This window comes from Ranitomeya imitator, chromosome 3 (assembly GCF_032444005.1).
Source record: "Ranitomeya imitator isolate aRanImi1 chromosome 3, aRanImi1.pri, whole genome shotgun sequence".
Classification (NCBI taxonomy): Eukaryota; Metazoa; Chordata; class Amphibia; order Anura; family Dendrobatidae; genus Ranitomeya; species Ranitomeya imitator.
In genome coordinates, this window is record NC_091284.1 from 728,299,229 (window position 1) to 728,325,618 (window position 26,390).

General features: G+C 42.7%; 1 protein-coding gene across 7 annotated transcripts in view; it reads right to left on the bottom strand.

Moving 5' to 3' along the window:
- CSAD (cysteine sulfinic acid decarboxylase) overlaps positions 1-26,390 on the bottom strand; it is a 92,956-nt gene that overhangs the window by 58,729 nt on the left and 7,837 nt on the right. For 5 of the 7 annotated variants that reach the window (XR_011319399.1, XR_011319400.1, XR_011319401.1 and 2 more), the window contains 6 exons: positions 19,782-19,837; positions 16,952-17,088; positions 15,091-15,217; positions 14,895-14,985; positions 6,179-6,285; positions 5,975-6,090 (listed from right to left, as the gene is read on the bottom strand). Coding sequence is in view for 4 of the 7 variants with exons in the window: in XM_069758778.1 (XP_069614879.1) it covers positions 5,975-6,090; positions 6,179-6,285; positions 14,895-14,985; positions 15,091-15,217; positions 16,952-17,088; positions 19,782-19,837 (634 nt within the window). In the remaining 3 variants the exon portion in view is untranslated. The remainder of the gene's footprint in view (positions 1-5,974; positions 6,091-6,178; positions 6,286-14,894; positions 14,986-15,090; positions 15,218-16,951; positions 17,089-19,781; positions 19,838-26,390) is intronic. The other 2 variants (XM_069758780.1, XM_069758781.1) reach the window with 1 other exon arrangement.

Sequence of the window (26,390 nt, forward strand, 5' to 3'; positions counted from 1 at the left end):
CCGTGACTGAACCATCCTCTGAGATAGTAGACCCTGCATCTCACATGGTGGTGTGTTATATCAACATGAGAATGGTCTTCAGCAGAGATGATACATTTTTTTTGCAGGACCCTTGGCCAGCACCGTGTAAGGAGTTCGTGGTCCGCTGGACAAGAACCCTGCAAAACATCATCTACCCGATGGCATACCCAGTGCCTCTTCTGACTAGAAGGTCTGGTGCAATGTCATTCTGTGGTTGACTACCAACATATGTGCACATAACACGCAATAACCTGCCCTGTTGCGTTTTTCTTTATGTGTTTCTACTTGTTTTGCTGCAAGTTGTTTATGCAATTTTAAGCTTAAAAACCCAATTGTAATTTTACATGCATTTTTTTTCAGCCTCTCTATAGAAGTCTATAGATAAAAACGACACCAAATAATGCACAGTTCCCTGTATTTATAGATACGGCAAGGCATACGTTTTCTTGAAATCACATCCACCTACACTACTAAGTACAACTAATAAACGGACCCCTTGGAGGCGCTCAAGATCTATGTAACAAAACAAGCAGCAGATGCAGTTTGTCCATCTTAAAGCCAGGAAATATTATTTTTTTATCTTCAAAATGCAATCAGGACTGAAAAATGGATATTAATAACCAAGCACTGAGTAAACAGAACACTGAGTACTGAATCCGAATACTTAGCAGATTCCAAAACACGTGCAATTACACTTTCACTGTTGGCTAAATGCTCAGCTAATTCTTCAAAACAAATTAGGGAGGAGTGGGGCTCATTATTGAAAGTGCGCCAAAGAAACAAGGAGCCCACTCCAATCAGAGTAATAAAGCAGAGGCTAATGTCATAATTATGCTCCAAATAGTCGGATGACGTATGTGGGATCCTTGACCTCTGTCTGCTGTTTACATTGCACTTAATGGCTTTACAGATGGCTTTCAGTACAGGATAACAAGAGCAAATACTTAGAGTTTTCCACATATGTTGATGTAAAACAATCCTGGTAATATCCCTAGTTGTCTACAGTGGGTACGGATAAAGTCCTGTTATTTCTGGTGGTCTAGGTAGTCATCGGGTTATTTGTAATATCCATGGTGGTCCCCAGTGGCTAAGGGTGTGTATCAAGATATCAGTTTATGAATTATCCAGGGTCAGACAAGAAACTGTTAGGGTCAAACCAGACACTCTTACACCCCCTATAGCCTGGACTAAGGAAATAAATAATTCAACCGCAACACCACAACTGGCTCTTTATTGTAGACGCCAATATTCAGACACTTGTACCTGAAGCATTGGCTAGCAGTAAGGTACCATCTCTGGACTCAGCTTTTCTGGTGCTCCTGAGCTCATGTCGCCTCTATGTACAGTGGGGCAAAAAAGTATTTAGTCAGTCAGCAATAGTGCAAGTTCCACCACTTAAAAAGATGAGAGGCGTCTGTAATTTACATCATAGGTAGACCTCAACTATGGGAGACAAACTGAGAAAAAAAAATCCAGAAAATCACATTGTCTGTTTTTTTTTATCATTTTTTTTTGCATATTATGGTGGAAAATAAGTATTTGGTCAGAAACAAACAATCAAGATTTCTGGCTCTCACAGACCTGTAACTTCTTCTTTAAGAGTCTCCTCTTTCCTCCACTCATTACCTGTAGTAATGGCAAACAGTCTGACTCCAAACTCCACTATGATGAAGACCAAAGAGCTGTCAAAGGACACCAGAAACAAAATTGTAGCCCTGCACCAGGCTGGGAAGACTGAATCTGCAATAGCCAACCAGCTTGGAGTGAAGAAATGAACAGTGGGAGCAATAATTAGAAAATGGAAGACATACAAGACCACTGATAATCTCCCTCGATCTGGGGCTCCACGCAAAATCCCACCCCGTGGGGTCAGAATGATCACAAGAACGGTGAGCAAAAATCCCAGAACCACGCGGGGGGGACCTAGTGAATGAACTGCAGAGAGCTGGGACCAATGTAACAAGGCCTACCATAAGTAACACACTACTCCACCATGGACTCAGATCCTGCAGTGCCAGACGTGTCCCACTGCTTAAGCCAGTACATGTCCGGGCCCGTCTGAAGTTTGCTAGAGAGCATTTGGATGATCCAGAGGAGTTTTGGGAGAATGTCCTATGGTCTGATGAAACCAAACTGGAACTGTTTGGTAGAAACACAAATTGTCGTGTTTGGAGGAAAAAGAATACTGAGTTGCATCCATCAAACACCATACCTACTGTAAAGCATGGTGGTGGAAACATCATGCTTTGGGGCTGTTTCTCTGCAAACGGGCAAGGACGACTGATCCGGGTACATGAAAGAATGAATGGGGCCATGTATCGTGAGATTTTGAGTGCAAACCTCCTTCCATCAGCAAGGGCATTGAAGATGAAACGTGGCTGGGTCTTTCAACATGACAATGATCCAAAGCACACCGCCAGGGCAACGAAGGAGTGGCTTCGTAAGAAGCATTTCAAGGTCCTGGAGTGGCCTAGCCAGTCTCCAGATCTCAACCCTATAGAAAACCTTTGGAGGGAGTTGAAAGTCCGTGTTGCCAAGCGAAAAGCCAAAAACATCACTGCTCTAGAGGAGATCTGCATGGAGGAATGGGCCAACATACCAACAACAGTGTGTGGCAACCTTGTGAAGACTTACAGAAAACGTTTGACCTCTGTCATTGCCAACAAAGGATATATTACAAAGTATTGAGATGAAATTTTGTTTTTGACCAAATACTTATTTTCCACCATAATATATCAGAGCACAACAAACAGAAACCTGAAGCTAATGACAAATATGATATGGAAATAATAAAAGGACAAAATTATATATATAAAAGTGCCTTTATTTAAATATATGGCAATGGCACTAACAATGTGCCTGTTCTTGGAGAAAAATTATATAGAAAAAATGACAATAATAAAATATATACGGACGGACAACAACCAGAAATAACAAATCAATGGGTATACCACATACACTGTCTCATTATACCATAAGGTTATACCGATATCCACCAGAGTCTAGACCAAAACTAATATTGGAGTATGTGCAGCCATATAAAAAAGCCGAAAACAATTATAAAAAATATAGTGAAAAAATAGTAATAATAATAAATACCTCATACAAAGGTGGTGCCAATATATGAAAAAAATGTGAAAAATACCAAGTGTATAGCAATGTAAAAAAAAATATATAATATATACTGTATATATATATTATGGAAGATAAATAGGTGCAAAAAATAAGTGTGTAAAATGTAAAAAAAGAATATATTGAACCTGATGTAAGATAAGAATGATATATATTGTGAAAAAATGTAATGTAATGGTCTAGAAAAGCCTATGGTAGATACAGGTGCACCACATGATATAGATATGTCCAGGAACAAAGTGCACAATACACCTAGATATGACTACATAAGGTCAGGTTGCACAATATACCTGAATATGTAAACATGCACAATATGGCAAAATAGATATACCCAGGTGCACAAAAGTGCACGCTATGCCGTGGAAAGTTAAAGGAAAATCACTCGGACAGTGTATAACCTGAAGGAAATAATAATAGATACGTAGGTGGCAATAGAAAAAATAATAAAATAAAAGTGATTATAGTGTTACCTATAGGTGTCCGTCCCTCCAAGATACAGAGCACCCCGACGCGCGTTTCGGACGCTAATCCTTCGTCCACCATAATATGCAAATAAATTGTTAAAAAAACAGACAATGTGATTTTCTGGATTTTTTTTTCTCAGTTTGTCTCCCATAGTTGAGGTCTACCTATGATGTAAATTACAGACGCCTCTCATCTTTTTAAGTGGTGGAACTTGCACTATTGCTGACTGACTAAATACTTTTTTGCCCCACTGTATATGCATGACTTGCCATAGCTCTTACTCACAGACCCAGACTTCAGGCCTGATTTCCACTATAGGACATCACCATGGTTTCTCTTTGAGGCTAATTCTCACACCAGTTGTCACTGCGGCTCTTAGTACCACTATCGCTGTATTCCAGGCATTCATCCTCAAAGCGCCTACTCACAAAACCGGATGGTTCCCTCCTGGTATCTTGCAACATATTTCAGGTCCCTTGTCCTCACAGTTACCAGTCACAAAAGTGGACAGTTCCATCTTTATTCACTTCATTTCTTCCACCTGAATTTGGTCCTCTGCCTCGGGCTACTTCAGGTGCGGATGTGAGGGGGTGGTAGAGCTGTCATACACCCTCCCCTGAAGACATCAATGAGTTTAATGCAGATGTTTGAAATATGGTTTCTTGTGGTAACAAGTGTTAATTTCCCTGTGAGCTGCAGTACTAACCAATGGCTACAAAATGTCTCTCTTTTCCTCTTCGCTTTTGTACTGAACTGGATACAAGGTTAAGTCTGCCCAGCAAAAGACAGCATGCACAGTGTCAGGGTTAACTGTAAGGCCAGCCCATAGTGGAGAGGAAAATTGGGAATCTCTGAGTAGTGAAAGATTGAGGAAGTTGGTGGAGTAAAAGAGGAGAGTGTGCGGAGATCTGGATAGGAAGAGAACTAGTGTGGAGCTGGAAGGCACAAGGCAGCAAGATTCATTAGGGAACTTTAGAGGCAACGGAGATCCAGTTCAACAGGCAAGTGGGTGAAACCCATTAGTGGGAGAATCCAGTGACAAAGTGAGTCCAGTGTTGACCAGACATGAGAGGCCCTGTAGAGAAGAGTATTGCCCAGCTGAGGACATGGTACAGGAGGGAAGTGGCTCTAAGTGAGACACGTGTTAACGGATCACAGACTGCGGTTTTGGGGCTGGGTTCACAGTGTAACATACTGACCCTTGTGTCTCTGCACTATTAAGATGAAGGCTTAGCTGACTTGCTCTGCTTGTCTACACATGTAAAGTGCTGTCGCCCAAAACCGATAAGAACGGAATAAGTTGTAAAGCTGAGTAAAAAGTGTCTTGTTTTTTAGAACATGCCTGGTGTCCTTGTCTTGAAATCTAATGGACCTGGTGAAGATTGGAATGGGACTGGCCTGGAGGTGAAGGTACCAATAGCAACGCTGCCAGCATACACACAGAATTCTTGTTTTTTTCTGTAACGTGCCGTGGTGTTGGACCCATGACAGTCGCCCACAGCTACCACCTCGGGCATCATTACACAGAGATTTACTTTTCGCACCTCTGGATTTGGCTATGGAAGCTACTTCAGGCAAATTGATAGACACTCATCCATAATGGCCCAATCTAATACCTCAAACCTAAATTTAAGGGTAACCCAATTCTATGCTTGGGATATCCTCGTAATAATCTTGGATTGATGGATACAGTGGTTCAATTACCTTTTCATTTTAGCGTCCCCCACACTGCACCATTTGTGTACTGATCCCTTTCTGGCTGGAAACTTTCCTTACAATCTCATGTCATTTTATGTTATCTGAGTAGGTTCCAGGGTTGCCAACTTTAATTTTTATTTCTTTATGCCTTATTACAAAACACGGACAGCTAAGAGATTTTATAACACATCGGAAATCCATAATAAAATCATCGGGATTATAAGTGATACATGTCTAAAGCTCATAATTCTGATACGAAGACATCAGCTGCATTCACTGCAAACTGTAAAATGATGATAATTACAGTCAAAATAATCTGTATATGTTTCTTGACTTTCAAAAAAAATCACGGACATTGTTATTTCCATGCAGTTTTCATGCTTTCCTTGTGTTTGCATATGTTTTTCTCCAAACTCTAAAAGCATACTAATAGGCTACTTGTTACACTGCTCACCGTGTGTATGTGGAATCCATATTGTGAGCCCATTTAGCCATTCCTGTACAGTGCTGCAGAATAGGATGGATTCATAAGCAGCAGGACATAAATATACATTCTGGCCTTGCTTCATTGATGACATATCCATGCTCTAAGCCCTTAGAAGAAGTTGGATTGAAGAATACATAATGTTCATAACTTGAAAAAGTGCCCTTTTCTTACCTCCTGCGATGTAAAGACCACCAGTCTGGGCAGTGCATGCAGACCCTTCTCTTTGCATTGTGGAAAGCGCTGAAATCTAGCCACATTCAAGGCGTACATGTTAGAGATGGAGCCCCCTGCAAAAAAAGAAGACTCCAGATAAGAAATCGATCCGAGGACACACAGACAAGACCATGATGATGATCTAATGTAATATTACAATACCGGGGCAGAATATCCCATCTCCATTTTTCCACCCTACAAAGCTTCTCATTGTTCTGAGGACTTCATCTTCCATCAGGACAAAGACAGGCGCAACCTCATAGGTGTACCTGCAGGAAACATTGTCTATGGTTTATAGCTCCTCAAAGAAGATTTTCTTAATACTATATACAGTACATAGGTGGATGAGTCTAGACTGGCATTTAATATTCTAGTCTTGATCAAACCCCGCCAATGTAAGGTACGGTACATCAAATATATTAAGAGGTGAATGCCTAATGACTTCAGCGCATTTTGGGCTTTCTCCTGAAATTAATGCCAGCTGGATTCTGCTAGAATTTATACCACATTTTAGCAATTGCTCGTCTAGTGTAAAAAGGTTAAAACACAAAAAGTTGTAAAATTTTTAAGCACATGCGTTTGTTTGCGTTAAAAACGCATGCGTTTTTATTAAAAAAAAAAACAGAAAACACACTAATATGCCACCCCCCATCATAAAGGTGATAAAGGGATCCTAACCCTAACCCTAAAGGGATCCTAACCCTATCCCTAACCCTACCCCTAACCCTAACACTACTCTTAACCCTAACCCTAAAGGGATCTTAACCCTAACCCTAACCCTAAAGGGATCCTAACCTTAACCCTACCCCTAACCCTAACCCTAAAGGGATCCTAACCCTAACCCTAACCCTAATCCCTTTTTTCACCATGCGTTTTTTTTTTAAACGCATGCGTTTTGAAATGCAAGGGTGAAACTAGCCTAAGACAGTCAGGTCCAGGACAATCTGGTCCAGAACAGTCAGGTGTAAGACAGTCAGGTACAGAACATTCAGGTGTAAGACAGTCAGGTCCAGGACAGTCTGGTCCATAACAGTCAGGTGTAAGGCAGTCAGGTCCAGAACAGTCAGGTCCAGGACATTCAGGTCCTGGACAGTCAGGTGTAAGACAGTCAGGTCCAGGACAGTGTGGTCCAGAACAGTCAGGTGTAAGACAGTCAGGTCCAGGACTTTCAGGTCCTGGACAGTCAGGTCCGTTCAGTCAGGTGTAAGACCGGGTTCATATTTGCGTCTGAGTGCGCAGCGTACGATCCGCATCTATCCTCATGCGTCACGTGTGCATATCTTTAACATTGTGTATGCAGAGACATGTTTTTCCATGCGTTCGCTTGCGGATGCATATGCATGCATCATTTGGAGGTGTGCGGTGGGTTCCGGCAAAGGCAACATGTTTTTTGAGGCGTCAAATATTGCGCAATTGTCCGCATGCAGAAGATTGCGGAAGATTGCGTCCAAAAAATGCATTACTGTCTATGGGAACACATTGGTACGCAAGGACATGCGTACGCATGCATTTGATACGCATGTGTACTTTAGACTGTGCATGTCCAGAAAATGATGTCACCGCCCCCACCATACGCATAAAAACGCAAACGCATGCTAAAAAACATGCACACGCAGCGTTTTTGTTTGTGTCATGCGCAAGATGATGCACAGGCATAAGCATGCTTTTGCATGCGTTTTTGCATGCGTTTGTGCATGCAGACAATACGCTATGGACACATACGCAAGTGTGAATTAGACAGTTAGGTCCAGGACAGTCAGGTCCAGAACAGTCAGGTGTAAGACAGTCAGATCCAGAACAGTCAGGTCCAGGAAAGTGAGGTCCAGAACAGTCAGGTGTAAGACAGTCAGGTCAAGGACAGTCAGGTGTAGGACAGTCAGGTGCTCCTGAACAGTCAGGTGTAAGACAGTCAGGTCCAGAACAGTCATGTCCAGGACAATCTGGTCCAGATCAGTCAGGTGTAAGACAGTCAGGTCAAGGACAGTCAGGTGTTAGACAGTCAGGTGCTCCTGAACAGTCAGGTGTAAGACAGTCAGGTCCAGGACAATCTGGTCCAGAATAGTCAAATGTAAGACAGTCAGGTCCAGAACAGTCATGTCCAGGACAATCTGGTCCAGAACAGTCAGGTGTAAGACAGTCAGGTCCAGGACAGTTAGGTCCTTTATGTTTTTTCATTAAAGAAATAATATCAACAAGTACCCTATGTTGTTGACATGTACAAATACTTCTCACTAAATTAGAATATCATCAAAAAGTTCATTTATTTCAGTTCTTCAATGCAGAAAGTGAAAGTCATATATTATATAGAGTCATTACATACAGAGTGATCTATCTCAAGTGTTTATGTATTTGCAGATTTTTTTGATAATTATTCTAATTTACTGAGATAATGACTTTTGGGTTTTGACTGGTTGTAAGCCATAATCATCAACATTAACGCTGGGTTCACATTGCGTTCATGGTGTCCGTTAAACGGACTACGTTACACCGCAGCATAATGCGGTGTAACGTAGTCCGTTAATGCCGCTATTGAATGCAATGTCGGACACACCGCTAGCGCACGCCCACAGTGGGCGTGCGCTAGCGATGTGCAGTTATTGAGTGACGGACCCTGAGACGCGGGCTGCAGCGTTTCTGGGTCCGTCACCGCTAGCGCAAATAGAGCTAGCAGATGCTCTATCTGCGCTAGTGTGCTGCCAAATCGGCACTTGCGTTAACAGCAGCTCGTTAACGTATGTGTTTAACGGGCTGCTATTAACGCAATGTGAATCCAGCCTTACAGAAATAAACATCTGAAATAGTTCACTCTGTTTGTAATGACTCTATATAATACACTGCTCAAAAAATAAAGGGAACACTTAAACAACAGAATATAACTCCAAGAAAATCAAGCTTCTGTGAAATCAAACTGTCCACTTAGGAAGCAACGCTGTTTGACAATCAAGTTCTCATGCTGTTGTGCAAATGGAATAGACAACAAATGGAAATTGCATCCAAAAAAACGAAGAAAAGAAAAGCTATAGCCATCCGCAGCTAGGTTTATTGCTTCACAGCCCGTACTGCAGTTCCAGCGGTGAGCGCTCCTTCCGGGTTCCCTGCCTTAGCGTTGCCGGGATGACGCATCTGTAGCGGCCCGGTCCTGCCTCCCTGCTCTGACGCGTTGAGCGGGGAGGAGTTCCGACGCCACATGATGCCGAGACCCGGAGACGTCGGCAGATCTTCCCTGCTGCAGCGCCGCTACACAGCCGCTGCCACTAATGTCAGCCAGACGCATGATATAAAGCTCCCCACACATAACACACTCCACCCTTATCCCTTGAGAAAGCTGCACGCAAAACGCGCATCGGGGAACCGGTCCACGCCAACGGAGGTAATGTGCCTACGCCACTGGGCGATTTAGTTTTTGGGTTATATGTGGTTGTCCTGCTAGGGGTAATTTAACCCTTGATCGTTTATTAGGCTGCACTTGCACCTTACAATTATATACCTCACTGCTGTGAGCATCGCTGCTCTTCTACCTTATTGGCCATTTATTTTACTTAGGCTATGTACAATTTTTACCTAAATTGTCACAAGTTTAGATAAATTAACCACATAGGGTTTTTTTTTACCCCCTCCTTCTCCTGTGTACTTACATTAATTTCTCATATACCTATACGTTGTCCTTTTTCCACATAAACCCATAGTGCCATTGCTCCACAGGCTGGTCCGCACACAGTTTGCACATAGCGTTTTCACAAATTGTATATGTCTCTTGTTATCTGTTTTATCAAACATGATGATATTAATATATATTTGGAATAAAATGTTTACATTTTAAGGCTATAGCTTTTCTTTGTTTTTTTGGATGCATATATTTCTCATAAGCTGCCTGAACCTAGGCATGGCATACTTTTGAGGTTATTATTTAACAAATGGAAATTATTGGCAATTATCAAGACACACTCAATAAAGGAGTAGTTCTGCAGGTGGGGACCACAGACCACATCTCAGTATGAATGCTTTCTGGCTGATGTTTTGGTCACTTTTGAATGTTGGTTGTGCTTTCACACTTGTGGTAGCATGAGATGGACTCTACAACCCACACAAGTGGCTCAGGTAGTGCAGCTCATCCAGGATGGCACATCAATGCAAGCTGTGGCAAGAAAGTTTGCTGTGTCTGCCAGCGTAGTGTCCAGAGGCTGGAGGCGCTACCAGGAGACAGGCCAGTACACCAGGAGATGTGGAGGGGGCCATAGGAGGGCAACAACCCAGCAGCAGGACCGCTACCTCAGCATTTGTGCAAGGAGGAACAAGAGGAGCACTGCCAGAGCGCTGCAAAATGACCTCCAGCAGGCCACAAATGTGCATGTGTCTGCACAAACGGTTAGAAACCGACTCCATGAGGATGGTCTGAGTGCCTGACGTCCACAGATGGGGATTGTCCTCACAGCCCAACACCATGCAGGATGCTTGGTATTTGTCACAGAACATCAGGATTGGCAAATTCGCCACTAACGCCCTGTGCTCTTCACAGATGAAAGCAGGTTCACGCTGAGCACATGTGACAGACGTGACGGAGTCTGGAGACGCCATGGAGAGCAATCTGCTGCCTGAAACATCCTTCAGCATGACCGTTTTGGCAGTGGGTCAGTAATGGTGTGGGGTAGCATTTCTTTGGAGGGCTGCACAGCCCTCCATGTGCTCGCCAGAGGTAGCCTGACTGCCATTAGGTACCGAGATGAGATCCTCTGACCCCTTGTGAGACCATATGCTGGTGCGGTTGTCCCTGGGTTCCTCCTAATGCAGGACGATGCCAGACCTCATGTGGATGTAGTGTGTCAGCAGTTCCTGCAAGATGAAGGCATTGAAGCTATGGACTGGCCCGCCCGTTCCCCAGACCTGAATCCGATTGAACACATCTGGGACATCATGTCTCGCACCATCCACCAACGTCACGTTGCACCACAGACTGTCCAGGAGTTGGCAGATGCTTTAGTCCAGGTCTGGGAGGAGATCCCTCAGGAGACCATCCGTCACCTCATCAGGAGCATGCCCAGGCATTGTAGGGAGGTCATACAGGCATGTGGAGGCCACATACACTACTGAGCATCATTTCCTTGTCTTGAGGCATTTCCACGGAAGTTGGATCAGCCTGTAACTTCATTTTCCACTTTGATTTTGAGCATCATTCCAACTCCAGACCTCTGTGGGATATTAGTTGTGATTTACAGTGGGGCAAAAAAGTATTTAGTCAGTCAGCAATAGTGCAAGTTCCACCACTTAAAAAGATGAGAGGCGTCTGTAATTTACATCATAGGTAGACCTCAACTATGTGAGACAAACTGAGAAAAAAAAATCCAGAAAATCACATTGTCTGTTTTTTTAACATTTTATTTGCATATTATTGTGGAAAATAAGTATTTGGTCAGAAACAAAATTTCATCTCAATACTTTGTAATATATCCTTTGTTGGCAATGACAGAGGTCAAACGTTTTCTGTAAGTCTTCACAAGGTTGCCACACACTGTTGTTGGTATGTTGGCCCATTCCTCCATGCAGATCTCCTCTAGAGCAGTGATGTTTTTGGCTTTTCGCTTGGCAACACGGACTTTCAACTCCCTCCAAAGGTTTTCTATAGGGTTGAGATCTGGAGACTGGCTAGGCCACTCCAGGACCTTGAAATGCTTCTTACGAAGCCACTCCTTCATTGCCCTGGCGGTGTGCTTTGGATCATTGTCATGTTGAAAGACCCAGCCACGTTTCATCTTCAATGCCCTTGCTGATGGAAGGAGGTTTGCACTCAAAATCTCACGATACATGGCCCCATTCATTCTTTCATGTACCCGGATCAGTCGTCCTGGCCCCTTTGCAGAGAAACAGCCCCAAAGCATGATGTTTCCACCACCATGCTTTACAGTAGGTATGGTGTTTGATGGATGCAACTCAGTATTCTTTTTCCTCCAAACACGACAAGTTGTGTTTCTACCAAACAGTTCCAGTTTGGTTTCATCAGACCATAGGACATTCTCCCAAAACTCCTCTGGATCATCCAAATGCTCTCTAGCAAACTTCAGACGGGCCCGGACATGTACTGGCTTAAGCAGTGGGACACGTCTGGCACTGCAGGATCTGAGTCCATGGTGGAGTAGTGTGTTACTTATGGTAGGCCTTGTTACATTGGTCCCAGCTCTCTGCAGTTCATTCACTAGGTCCCCCCGCGTGGTTCTGGGATTTTTGCTCACCGTTCTTGTGATCATTCTGACCCCACGGGGTGGGATTTTGCATGGAGCCCCAGATCGAGGGAGATTATCAGTGGTCTTGTATGTCTTCCATTTTCTAATTATTGCTCCCACTGTTGATTTCTTCACTCCAAGCTGGTTGGCTATTGCAGATTCAGTCTTCCCAGCCTGGTGCAGGGCTACAATTTTGTTTCTGGTGTCCTTTGACAGCTCTTTGGTCTTCACCATAGTGGAGTTTGGAGTCAGACTGTTTGAGGGTGTGCACAGGTGTCTTTTTATACTGATAACAAGTTTAAACAGGTGCCATTACTACAGGTAATGAGTGGAGGAAAGAGGAGCCTCTTAAAGAAGAAGTTACAGGTCTGTGAGAGCCAGAAATCTTGATTGTTTGTTTCTGACCAAATACTTATTTTCCACCATAATATGCAAATAAAATGTTAAAAAACAGACAATGTGATTTTCTGGATTTTTTTTTCTCAGTTTGGCTCCCATAGTTGAGGTCTACCTATGATGTAAATTACAGACGCCTCTCATCTTTTTAAGTGGTGGAACTTGCACTATTGCTGACTGACTAAATACTTTTTTGCCCCACTGTACGTTGATAATTTTTAGGTTTTATTGTTCTCAACACATTCCACTATGTAATGAATAAAGATTTACAACTGGAATATTTCATTCAGTGATATCTAGGATGCGTGATTTTAGTGTTCCCTTTATTTTTTTGAGCAGTGTATATGAGTTTCACTTTTTGTATTGAAAAGCTGAAATAAATTATCTTTTTGATGATATTCTAATTTTGTGAGAAGCACCTGTATTACTGTTATATATCTACTTACTGCGGGGTATCTATTAATTGTTTATATTCTAAGTTACATAAGGTATATTTCATGTGAGATTGTGGACATGTCAGCTCTTCTGTTTTAATTTCAGTTTAGCTGTGTTGTTCCTCTATTATTCCTCCTATAAATGGACCTTACCATTGTACTTGTCAAAGGTGTGTCTCTATATAGTATAAATGTTATGATTGCCAAAGCACATTAATATGGGGTACAAACCAGGGAGACAAACATCTGAATCTGACAAGTCCCTGTTCAGACCAGTAAAAGCCCTTCTGTGACCTTGATCTGTCCATGCCTGACCGCAGAGGTTGGCACCCTAAGATAACGCAATGGTGCCTCCACTTGATGGCGGCTTACCCTGAATGTCCTTAGCAGTTCCTAGGATCTCTCGAGTAGCAGTTCCCTAATGAGTCAAGGAATCACACTCAAAACAACTGCAATCAACATGAACTACAGCAAAGTGAATTAATCCAACAAAATCTATCACCAGCAGGAAGTACGAGTAGGGGAAAGTATTTAAAGCTGCACTTGAAAGGTGATAGGACAGACAAACATAGTAATTGAATAACACCTGTTACCCAAAATCGACAGCAACAAAGATAACAGAACTAAAACACCCAAAGAAAAGGTGTATCTGCTGTGGCTCAGAGAAAGAGACAGTGACCACAGAATCAAGGGATTCGAATCCAGAAGCATGACGTTGAAAATGGAGGTGCCTATTTGACTTTGTCACCCCCCTTTCCAAAGGGAACATCCAGTTGTCAATTAATTCAGAGACTCCTAAGAGGAATAACTGATTAACTACACACCAAAAAATTAAAAGAATTTATGCTCCAGAATACTTTTTTATGGTGACTACAAGTATAAACAGAAACGTCAGCAAAATATACGGACTCGTAAGCAGAACTAGAATGTCCTTTTTGTACTGAAATATAGTACTGAATTATTCTCTTATCTCGCTCTGTCCTGACTCTATTAATAATAGTAAATTTCAGGTTGAGAATTAACATTTTAACATTTGTTATTTTCCACTGTGTCTTTATCACTCGCATAAAGGTACCATCACACTAAACGATATCGCTAGCGATCCGTGACGTTGCAGCGTCCTGGCTAGCGATATCGTTCAGTTTGACACACAGCAGCGATCAGAATCCTGCTGTGATGTCGTTGGTCGCTGCAGAAAGTCCAGCACTTTATTTCGTCGCTGGACTCCCTGCAGACATCGCTGAATCGGCGTGTGTGACACCGATTCAGCGATGTCTTCACTGGTAACCAGGGTAAACATCGGGTTACTAAGCGCAGGGCCGCGCTTAGTAACCCGATGTTTACCCTGGTTACCAGCGTAAAAGTAAAAAAAAAACAAACACTACATACTTACCTTCCGCTGTCTGTCCCTCGGCGCTCTGCTTCTCTGCCCTGTGTAAGCACAGCGGCCGGAAAGCACAGCGGTGACGTCACCGCTCTGCTTTCCGGCCGCTGTGCTCACAGTCAGTACAGGAAAGCACAGCGCTGAGGACAGACAGCGGAAGGTAAGTATGAAGCGTTTGTTTTTTTTACTTTTAGGATGGTAACCAGGGTAAACATCGGGTTACTAAGTGCGGCCCTGCGCTTAGTAACCCGATGTTTAACCTGGTTACCGGCATCGTTGGTCGCTGGAGAGCTGTCTGTGTGACAGCTCTCCAGCGACCAAACAGCGACGCTGCAGCGATCCGGATCGTTGTCGGTATCGCTGCAGCGTCGCTTAGTGTGACGGTACCTTAACACTTTAATGAATGTTCAATTTGACACAAAAAGAACCCCAGACTTGCTGACACTTACTGGCTGGTGTTCAAGGCCTCACTTATCATCCTGCCAGTCAAGGCATAGCGATCCAACCCGGAGAAGAGCTGATTGAAGAATCGTGGGTGCCCTTTTGATCAAAATAATGTAATAAACCTACTAAATTTATATCATAATCGCCAAACAATAATCCAGTCATATTACAGCACTATGGATCAGGGTTCATCAGAAAAACCTGTTTTAACACTCAGCCGGAAGATGTCTTTGCAGTAACCCAGCAAAACATCTTGAGGTTCTCCTTCGCTCCGTAGACTTAAATCAAGAATGCGTTTTAGCTCCTCTGGTTCCATCCATTCGCAGACCTATAATAGCAAGACATGGAGAAAATATTGACCAAAGCTCCATTGATGACTAACTGCGAGCACTTGGCCGGAGAATAGGTTATAAGCGAAAGCAAAATGCCTCATTTGTCTAACATATTAGATGTTGTAATTAGATATTTCCTATAGGGGGTTCTGAGGTATCAATGGCACCTCGGCCCTGGTACCTCAAGACACCAGCATTATAAATGTGTGCATACATATACATATATATATATACAGTATATATGTACACAGTATATACAGTATGTACATAATATATATATATATGTATATAGTAGGCTTCAAAAGATTTTGATCTATTCAGTATCGAGTATGAGCACCACATACAGAAAACCATGCACTAACATGCTTGCGCTGCTATCAATAAGGTTATTAATGGTTGTCTGATTAATGTTCTGCCAGTCTGAATGCACTTGAACCGCAAATCATCAAGATCCACTTCTGGCAGCTCCCTTTGCAATTGCTGACCCATGATGTCCCAGATGAGTACGATGTGAGACAAGTTCAAAGATGCTGCAGGCCATGATTGCACTTTTCGTGCTCTCAGGCTGCTCAACATGTGACCTGGCATTGTGTTGAAAAACTGATCCTTGGACGCTTTCAAATTCAATCATGAAGGCCTTTTCATGGTATTGCCCACTTGGTCTCCAAATCAGCCTCCGGCTGTCATTGCATCCAAGACAAAAGAACAAAAGAAGAACTCGGCATTGAACAGTACAGACCTCCATTCCATCTTCCATTGCAGTGTTGCTCTGTATCATGAAAGCCTTTGGTAGTGGTTTTATGAGGTCAATGGACCAGCTGTAGCTTAATGTCTGGCTCTTAGCCCAAATGCCTTCTGATAGTCTGTGTAGACACTGTTTGATGCCTGGTATGTGACATCCAATTTCACTTGCAGTACAGAATGGATCACTACACACCATTCTTTAAATTTGACAAGTTCACATGAGCAGTGCCATGAAGACTTGAAGAAGCCTTCACAAGTGATCATCACACAGGACCTAGTCATGGGATTGTGGTGTGGGGTGGCATAATCTATAGTATTTATTCCAGCTCAGTATTACATTGGTTTGATTGTGGAACAAGTGGTACAATCATTTCTCCAAAGTGTCCACACAGTTATTTTTCCACCAGACAACACCAGGCCGCAATTTGCTCCTGCTGCTGTGCGTAGACTAAATGTGCTACCATGGCCTGCAGCTTCTCTAGACTTGTCTCACATCGAGCACATGTTGGGACATCATTGGTCGGTAATTGCAAAGGGAGCGGATCTGGACTTGCGTCTCTGGACTGGTCTCACATCGAGCACATATTGGGACATCATTGGTCGGTAATTGCAAAGGGAGCGGATCTGGACTTGCGTCTCTGGACTGGTTTCACATCGAGCACATATTGGGACAGTTGGTAATTGCAAAAGGAGCTGCCAACAGCGGATCTTGATTTTCCCAAGTCCATCCAGCGTAGCAGAACATTCCTCAGACCGCAATAAATAACCTACTTGATAATACTTGATACTGAAAAAAATGAGATGTTTTGAAAATCTAATTCCCATGATTCCACAACTTTTCGTTCTTAATGTTGTAATTTCAATGTTGAGGAATGTACAGTATATTCTAGCATCCCCAATCCTGTGGAGTCATGGGAACGTGAGCTTTACAGCAGTTGAGCATCTTGATGGCATACAGCATCTTCCATAATGAATGTACTTCTTACCTTACAATTCCTATCAGTGCCTTTCTGCACAGCCTCCTCCATTATTATCTTAAAAGCCTCTTTCAGGAATTCATCGCCAGTTTCATCATTCTGTAAAGAAGAACTTTTTCTTGCCATTGCAGAGCTCTGTTGGAAACCTTGAAAACATATATTAATAATATGGCCATATTAATATGGCTTTTTTCATCATTTGTTTCAAGAAAGGAAAAACAGACCCCCATCTAGGCACCTACATTATAGCACATCATTCTACAAGGAGAAAATGGATCATAGCTCCAAACTTTGTTGTATCATTGTCCATCTGCCCCGATATCTCTTCTATCATTTGTGGGATTAAATACTTGTTTTCGCTATAATAATTCTTGTCGGATTCTGTATTGACTCATCCCTCTGATACTCCTCCTGGAAATGCATAATCAGACTGATAACTGGGCAGTGCCATTCATCTAGCTTGAACAGCTTAGAGATGCCCTTAATCTGGTAGACTGGGACAATATCCTCAGAAATGAGAATACAGATAATAAATGGGAAATGTTTAAGAACATCCTAAATAGGCAGTGTAAGCGGTTTATACCTTGTGGGAATAAAAGGACTAGAAATAGGAAAAACCCAATGTGGCTAAACAAAGAAGTAAGGCAGGCAATTAACAGTAAAAAGAAAGCATTTGCACTACTAAAGCAGGATGGCACCACTGAAGCTCTAAAAAACTATAGGGAGAAAAATACTTTATCTAAAAAACTAATTAAAGCTGCCAAAAAGGAAACAGAGAAGCACATTGCTAAGGAGAGTAAAACTAATCCCAAACTGTTCTTCAACTATATCAATAGTAAAAGAATAAAAACTGAAAATGTAGGCCCCTTAAAAAATAGTGAGGAAAGAATGGTTGTAGATGACGAGGAAAAAGCTAACATATTAAACACCTTCTTCTCCACGGTATTCACGGTGGAAAATGAAATGCTAGGTGAAATCCCAAGAAACAATGAAAACCCTATATTAAGAGTCACCAATCTAACCCAAGAAGAGGTGCGAAACCGGCTAAATAAGATTAAAATAGATAAATCTCCAGGTCCGGATGGCATACACCCACGAGTACTAAGAGAACTAAGTAATGTAATAGATAAACCATTATTTCTTATTTTTAGTGACTCTATAGCGACAGGGTCTGTTCCGCAGGACTGGCGCATAGCAAATGTGGTGCCAATATTCAAAAAGGGCTCTAAAAGTGAACCTGGAAATTATAGGCCAGTAAGTCTAACCTCTATTGTTGGTAAAATATTTGAAGGGTTTCTGAGGGATGTTATTCTGGATTATCTCAATGAGAATAACTGTTTAACTCCATATCAGCATGGGTTTATGAGAAATCGCTCCTGTCAAACCAATCTAATCAGTTTTTATGAAGAGGTAAGCTATAGACTAGACCACGGTGAGTCATTGGACGTGGTATATCTCGATTTTTCCAAAGCGTTTGATACCGTGCCGCACAAGAGGTTGGTACACAAAATGAGAATGCTTGGTCTGGGGGAAAATGTGTGTAAATGGGTTAGTAACTGGCTTAGTGATAGAAAGCAGAGGGTGGTTATAAATGGTATAGTCTCTAACTGGGTCGCTGTGACCAGTGGGGTACCGCAGGGCTCAGTATTGGGACCTGTTCTCTTCAACATATTCATTAATGATCTGGTAGAAGGTTTACACAGTAAAATATCGATATTTGCAGATGATACAAAACTATGTAAAGCAGTTAATACAAGAGAAGATAGTATTCTGCTACAGATGGATCTGGATAAGTTGGAAACTTGGGCTGAAAGGTGGCAGATGAGGTTTAACAATGATAAATGTAAGGTTATACACATGGGAAGAGGGAATCAATATCACCATTACACACTGAACGGGAAACCACTGGGTAAATCTGACAGGGAGAAGGACTTGGGGATCCTAGTTAATGATAAACTTACCTGGAGCAGCCAGTGCCAGGCAGCAGCTGCCAAGGCAAACAGGATCATGGGGTGCATTAAAAGAGGTCTGGATACACATGAGGAGAGCATTATACTGCCTCTGTACAAATCCCTAGTTAGACCGCACATGGAGTACTGTGTCCAGTTTTGGGCACCGGTGCTCAGGAAGGATATAATGGAACTAGAGAGAGTACAAAGGAGGGCAACAAAATTAATAAAGGGGATGGGAGAACTACAATACCCAGATAGATTAGCGAAATTAGGATTATTTAGTCTAGAAAAAAGACGACTGAGGGGCGATCTAATAACCATGTATAAGTATATAAGGGGACAATACAAATATCTCGCTGAGGATCTGTTTATACCAAGGAAGGTGACGGGCACAAGGGGGCATTCTTTGCGTCTGGAGGAGAGAAGGTTTTTCCACCAACATAGAAGAGGATTCTTTACTGTTAGGGCAGTGAGAATCTGGAATTGCTTGCCTGAGGAGGTGGTGATGGCGAACTCAGTCGAGGGGTTCAAGAGAGGCCTGGATGTCTTCCTGGAGCAGAACAATATTGTATCATACAATTATTAGGTTCTGTAGAAGGACGTAGATCTGGGGATTTATTATGATGGAATATAGGCTGAACTGGATGGACAAATGTCTTTTTTCGGCCTTACTAACTATGTTACTATGTATGTTAGTCAATAGGTTGTGTTCATATAAAGTCTCACACTGACAGCATCACAGATTGGGATCCCTAATGGGGACAGCGATGGTGATGTCGAAAAAGCGCTGAGGAATTAATGGCGCTATAAAAGTGAGTAACATAAATAATTACAGTGGGGAAATAAGTATTTGATACACTGTTGATTTTGCAAGTTTACCCACTTACACAGAATGGAGAGGTCTGTAATTTTTATCAGGTACACTTCACCTGTGAGACAGAATCTAAAAAAAAATCCAGAAAATCACATTGTATGATTTTTACATAATTAATTTGCATTTTATTGCATGAAATAAGTATTTGATGCAATGGAAAAACAGAAATTAATATTTGGTACAGAAATCTGTGTTTGCAATTACAGAGGTCAGACGTTTCCTGTAGTTCTTGACTAAGTTTGCTCACACTGCAGCAGGGATTTTGGCCCACTCCACCATACAGATCTTCTCCATATCTTTCAGGTTTTGGGGGTGTCTCTGGGCAACATAGAGTTTCAGCTCCCTGCAAAGATTTTCTGTTGGGTTCAGGTCTGGAGACTGGCTAGGTCACTCCAGGACCTTGAATAAATTCTTACAGAGCCACTCCTTAGTCACCCTATCTGTGTATTTTGGGTAATTGTCATCCTGGAAGACCCAGCCACGACCCATCTTCAGTGCTCCTACTGAGGGAAGGAGGTTTTTGGCCAAAATCTCGACCCCATCAATCTTCCCTTCATTATAGTGCAGCCGTCCTGTCCTCTTTGTAGAAAAGCTGATGATGTTTCCCCCACCATGCTTCACGGTTGTGATGGTGTTCTTGAGTTTGTATTCATCCTTCTTCCTCCAAACGACGCGAGTGGAGATGATACCAACAAGTTCTGACCTTCTCCCATGCCTCCTCTGGATCATCCAGATGGAGAGTTTCAAATGGGCCTGGACATGTGCTGGCGTGAGCAGGGGGACCTTGCTGGTATTGTGTGCTACTAACGGTAATATTTGAGACTGGTACCAGCTTTCTTCAGGTCATTGACCAGGTCCTCCCATGTAGCTCTTGGCTGATTCCTGACCTTTCTCAGAATCATCCTTACCCCACGAGGCAAGATCTTGTATGGAGCCCCAGACCTAGGAAGATTGACAGTCATCTTGTGTTCCTTACATATTCTAATAATTGTGCCAACAGTTGCTGCTTTCTCACCAAGCTGCTTGCTTACTGACCTGTAGCTCATCCCAGACTTGTGCGGGTCTACAATTGTGTCCCTGGTGTCCCTAGACAGCTCTTTGGTATTGGCCATGGTGGAGAGTTTCCACTGTGATTGATTGTGTGTGAACAGGTGTCTTTTACACAGGAAACAAGCTCAAACAGGTGCAATTAATACAGGTAATGAGTGCAGAGTAGGAGGCTTCTTAAAGAAAAACTATCAGGTCTGTGAGAGCCAGAATTGTTGCTGGTTGGTAGGTGATACAATACTTATTTCATGCAATAAAATGCAATTTAATTATTTAAAAATCATACAATGTGAATTTCTATTTTTTATTTTTACATTTTATAGAAAATGCTATATACCACAATTGACATTGCACAGAATGATAATAATAGGAATCAGGCCATCGAAAATGTTATTAACTCTCCAATATCAGAAGGGGAAGCTACTACATCACATACAGTGGGGCAAAAAAGTATTTAGTCAGTCAGCAATAGTGCAAGTTCCACCACTTAAAAAGATGAGAGGCGTCTGTAATTTTTTTTTTAATTCAAATAAATTTTTATTAAGAATAACAAGGCAATTAACATGTTACATTTACATTTTCAATATAGAGTATTTCCCCCCCCTCCCCCTTCAAACAGCCCCCTTCGATCCCAAAGCCCCCCACCCCCACCCCATAAAGCAGCTCATCTTGTTAATTACTACCATCATTAAAACAATAGAGTATCTAATCCCTCAACCATTCGTATAAGCCACACTTCACATTACTATCCCATAGCAATCCATGGAGACCACATTTTATTGAACGTTTCAGTTTTCCCTTTCTTCTTATAAATCCCTTTTTCTAGTGTCAGGCCCTGTTTCACATACTGGAGGAACTCTCCTCTTGACGGCGGCTCTTCCCTAATCCAGTTTCTAGCTATCACCTTCCTAGCCATATACAACCATCTGGCTATAGCTATCTTTAGGTGTTTATCCACTCCAATCTCATCCACGCATCCCAACAAACAGACAACTGGATCCCTTGGCACCGTGCATCCATACGCACCTTCCATACGACTCAAAACTACCACCCAGAAGGCAGCCAACCTCGGACATGTCCACATCATATGGAAAATGTCTGCATCCGTAGACTTACACCTCGGACATTCAGAATCATTACGCAATCCTGCCTTATATAGCACCATCGGAGACCTATAAACTCTGTGTATCACATAGAGCTGTGACAGTCTATACGGTTCACTCAGCGACAGTCTTGGGATCCATTCCAACACCGACTCCCAAGTCTCGTTATCTATTGGGCCCAAATCCCTTTCCCATTTAGCTCTTGCCATTATTGGAAACCCCAATAGAAAAGTGTGCAACAGATCCCTGTACAGAGTGGATATGACTCCTCCAGTCGTCCCATCATTACACACATACTCCAGTACTATACCCCTTTGAATCCTAATACCTCCGTTCCTACTCTGAGCTCCAAAGGCATACCTCATCCGCAAATATTGATACTCCCCTGCAGACCCAAGACCAAATTCCGCCTGCAATTGGGAAAATGATTTCAGTTCACCTTGTTCAATTATTTGATACACATACTGAATCCCTTTGCCCAACCACTCTATCAGTACCCCCAATGCCTCAAATTCTTTCAGATTGTTATTATGCCATAGCGGCGAGTATCTAGTCAAGTCCGTGATCCCACGTATGTGCCTCAATCTACTCCACAGCTTGCGTATCAACAGCAAAGTCGGATATAGCTTCCCCAAACTCTCCAAGGATCCATCCTCCAAACATTGCACCACTGGCCTTCTTTTTGTCACCACCTCCATCAACCGCTGTACTGCCCCAGATGACCCCTCATGCGCCCAGCCCCTTAAATGCTGACTCTGGGCTGCAAGAAAGTACAACTCAGGGTTAGGCAATGCCAGACCCCCATCATCCTTAGGTCGCTGAAGTGTCTCCAGTTTGATACGCGGATGCTGCCTCCCCCAAATCAGATTCCTAAACAGAGAGTTGATCTGTCTAAATTTCCCACGTGGTATCCAAACCGGCGCATTGTGAAGAATATACAGTATTTTCGGCATCAGAATCATTTTGATAAGATTCACCCTGCCTACCACAGACAAATGTAGCTTAAGCCATGCATCCGCTTTTGCCTTGAGGGCACCCAAGATTGGAGTCAGATTCTCATGTATATAGTCAGTGACCGGCATAGATACCCATATTCCCAGGTACTTAAATTTACTCGTCACCTCCAGTCGCCCGTCCTCCAATGGCTGCCCATCCACATCGTCCACCTTAAACAAGATAGACTTACTCCAATTTATCCTAAGTCCCGACACTGATCCGAATCGTTCAATAATCCCAATGGCTCCCTCCAAGGATGCAACCGGGTCAGCCAGAAATAGCAGAATGTCATCCGCATACAACGCCACCCTTTCTTCAATCACCCCATATTTAAACCCCGTCATCTCATCAGACTGTCGAAGCGTAGCGGCCAGTGGTTCCACCGCCAGAGCAAACAAAAGGGGAGAAAGCGGACACCCCTGTCTCGTCCCTCTAGCCAATTGTATGGTCCGTGACAACTCCCCGTTTACCCTAACCCTGGCCATCGGCATCGAGTACATTAATTGAATCCATGATATGAACTGCGGTCCAAACCCCATTCTTCGCAACACCTGCCAGAGATACCCCCACTCCACACTATCGAACGCCTTGTGAGCGTCTAAAGATGCAATAACTCTCTGGCCACAGTTATCGGCTTTGAGTTGCAAGTTCATATACAGCCTTCGTAGATTAATCGCAGTTGACCTATCAGGCATAAAACCAGACTGGTCTGAGTGTATCAGGCCAGAAATAACACTTGTCAACCTCATCGCCAACACCTTAGCCAGGAGTTTAACGTCGATAGTAAGCAAAGAAATTGGCCGATATGAATCCGGCTGTGTCGGGTCTTTCCCCTCCTTTGGAATCACCACTATTGTGGCCTCCCGCATAGATGCCGGTAGCCTTCCACCATTCGTAGCCTCTTCCAAGACCGCCTTCAATTTAGGGATCAACACTTCCCCCAAGCTTTTATAAATTTCGGCAGGAAATCCGTCTACGCCAGGCGCCTTCCCATTAGCCATCGACTGCAATGCCCGTCCCAGTTCCTCCTCCGTAATGGGAGCCTCCAAATCCTCCCTAGCTGTGTCACTCAGCCTCGGGAGCTCCAACTCCTCAAGGAACGCCACCGTGTCCGCCATTGACCCATCTACCCGAGAGGAGTATAAGTCTGCGTAAAAATCTGCAAAAGTCTCCAAAATCTCTGAAGTCTCAGAAACAGCAACACCACTCCCAGTCACCAAAGAGTGAACAAAGGAAGTATTTCTCTGGGCAGATGCCACCAGCGACAGCAAATGACCCACTGATTCACCCTCCTGGTAATAGGCCAAATTGATGAATTCCCTCTTCCTTTAGGCGTCTGTAATTTACATCATAGGTAGACCTCAACTATGGGAGACAAACTGAGAAAAAAAAATGCAGAAAATCACATTGTCTGTTTTTTTAACATTTTATTTGCATATTATGGTGGAAAATAAGTATTTGGTCAGAAACAAAATTTCATCTCAATACTTTGTAATATATCCTTTGTTGGCAATGACAGAGGTCAAATGTTTTCTGTAAGTCTTCACAAGGTTGCCACACACTGTTGTTGGTATGTTGGCCCATTCCTCCATGCAGATCTCCTCTAGAGCAGTGATGTTTTTGGCTTTTCGCTTGGCAACACGGACTTTCAACTCCCTCCAAAGGTTTTCTATAGGGTTGAGATCTGGAGACTGGCAAGGCCACTCCAGGACCTTGAAAAGCTTCTTACGAAGCCACTCCTTCGTTGCCCTGGTGGTGTGCTTTGGATCATTGTCATGTTGAAAGACCCAGCCACGTTTCATCTTCAATGCCCTTGCTGATGGAAGGAGGTTTGCACTCAAAATCTCACGATACATGGTCCCATTCATTCTTTCATGTACCCGGATCAGTCGTCCTGGCCCCTTTGCAGAGAAACAGCCCCAAAGCATGATGTTTCCACCACCATGCTTTACAGTAGGTATGGTGTTTGATGGATGCAACTCAGTATTCTTTTTCCTCCAAACACGACAAGTTGTGTTTCTACCAAACAGTTCCAGTTTGGTTTCATCAGACCATAGGACATTCTCCCAAAACTCCTCTGGATCATCCAAATGCTCTCTAGCAAACTTCAGACGGGCCCGGACATGTACTGGCTTAAGCATTGGGACACGTCTGGCACTGCAGGATCTGAGTTTTCTAATTATTGCTCCCACTGTTGATTTCTTCACTCCAAGCTGGTTGGCTATTGCAGATTCAGTCTTCCCAGCCTGGTGCAGGGCTACAATTTTGTTTCTGGTGTCCTTTGACAGCTCTTTGGTCTTCACCATAGTGGAGTTTGGAGTCAGACTGTTTGAGGGTGTGCACAGGTGTCTTTATACTGATAACAAGTTTAAACAGGTGCCATTACTACAGGTAATGAGTGGAGGAAAGAGGAGACTCTTAAAGAAGAAGTTACAGGTCTGTGAGAGCCAGAAATCTTGATTGTTTGTTTCTGACCCAATACTTATTTTCCACCATAATATGCAAATAAATTGTTAAAAAAAACAGACAATGTGATTTTCTGGATTTTTATTTCTCAGTTTGTCTCCCATAGTTGAGGTCTACCTATGATGTAAATTACAGACGCCTCTTATCTTTTTAAGTGGTGGAACTTGCACTATTGCTGACTGACTAAATACTTTTTTGCCCCACTGTACATGTTTGCTATTACAAGACCCATAGACTCATTCCCTCTATCAGTATGACTTCTTGTCTATTATCACCCTATTGTTACTGTTTACCCTGTATCTTTATTGTTATGCTCAAAGACTTTCCTCTGTATTTCTTTTATTTCTTCTTTAATTGAATCTTCTGTCAAATTTTTTTTATATGCAATATTTTGATTTTCTTGCTTGCCCACCATTTTTGGTATTCAATACACGCTATATGCATGTTTTATATTGATTGTGTAATCACTGATATCCAGCACATTCTTCATTTGTATGCAAATTATCCCAGAATTTAGTTTATGACATAATACATACAGTAAGATATTGCTATTCCTTCTACATCCCAAGCATTGACAAACTCAGTGTAATGCAAGTGGTGGGATGGGGTGTTGTACCCACCTGCAGGTCTGATGGATACCTTTACTTTATACAAGTTCAATATTTGCTATTATAAATACTTTGCATAACTACTTCACTTAAACATAACCTATCAGGACGGAAGCTATTGCTACACCTATATAGGTCCTAGTACAACAATGAGAATGATACATGTCTTGTATTAATCTGATGCGCCAAAGTGGAGTAATCAAGCTTTGAAGCCACATGCAAATGAGCCACGATGTACACTGGGGGCGTGTCGATGCACAGGGTATTGCCACGCCCCCAATGCACTTCCAGTATAATTTGTATCTGATTTCAAAGCTTTATTTCTCCTCTCTGGCACATCGGATTACAACAAAACAGGCGTCATTTTTAGTGTTCTTCTCTAACCTACACAGCCATACCCAT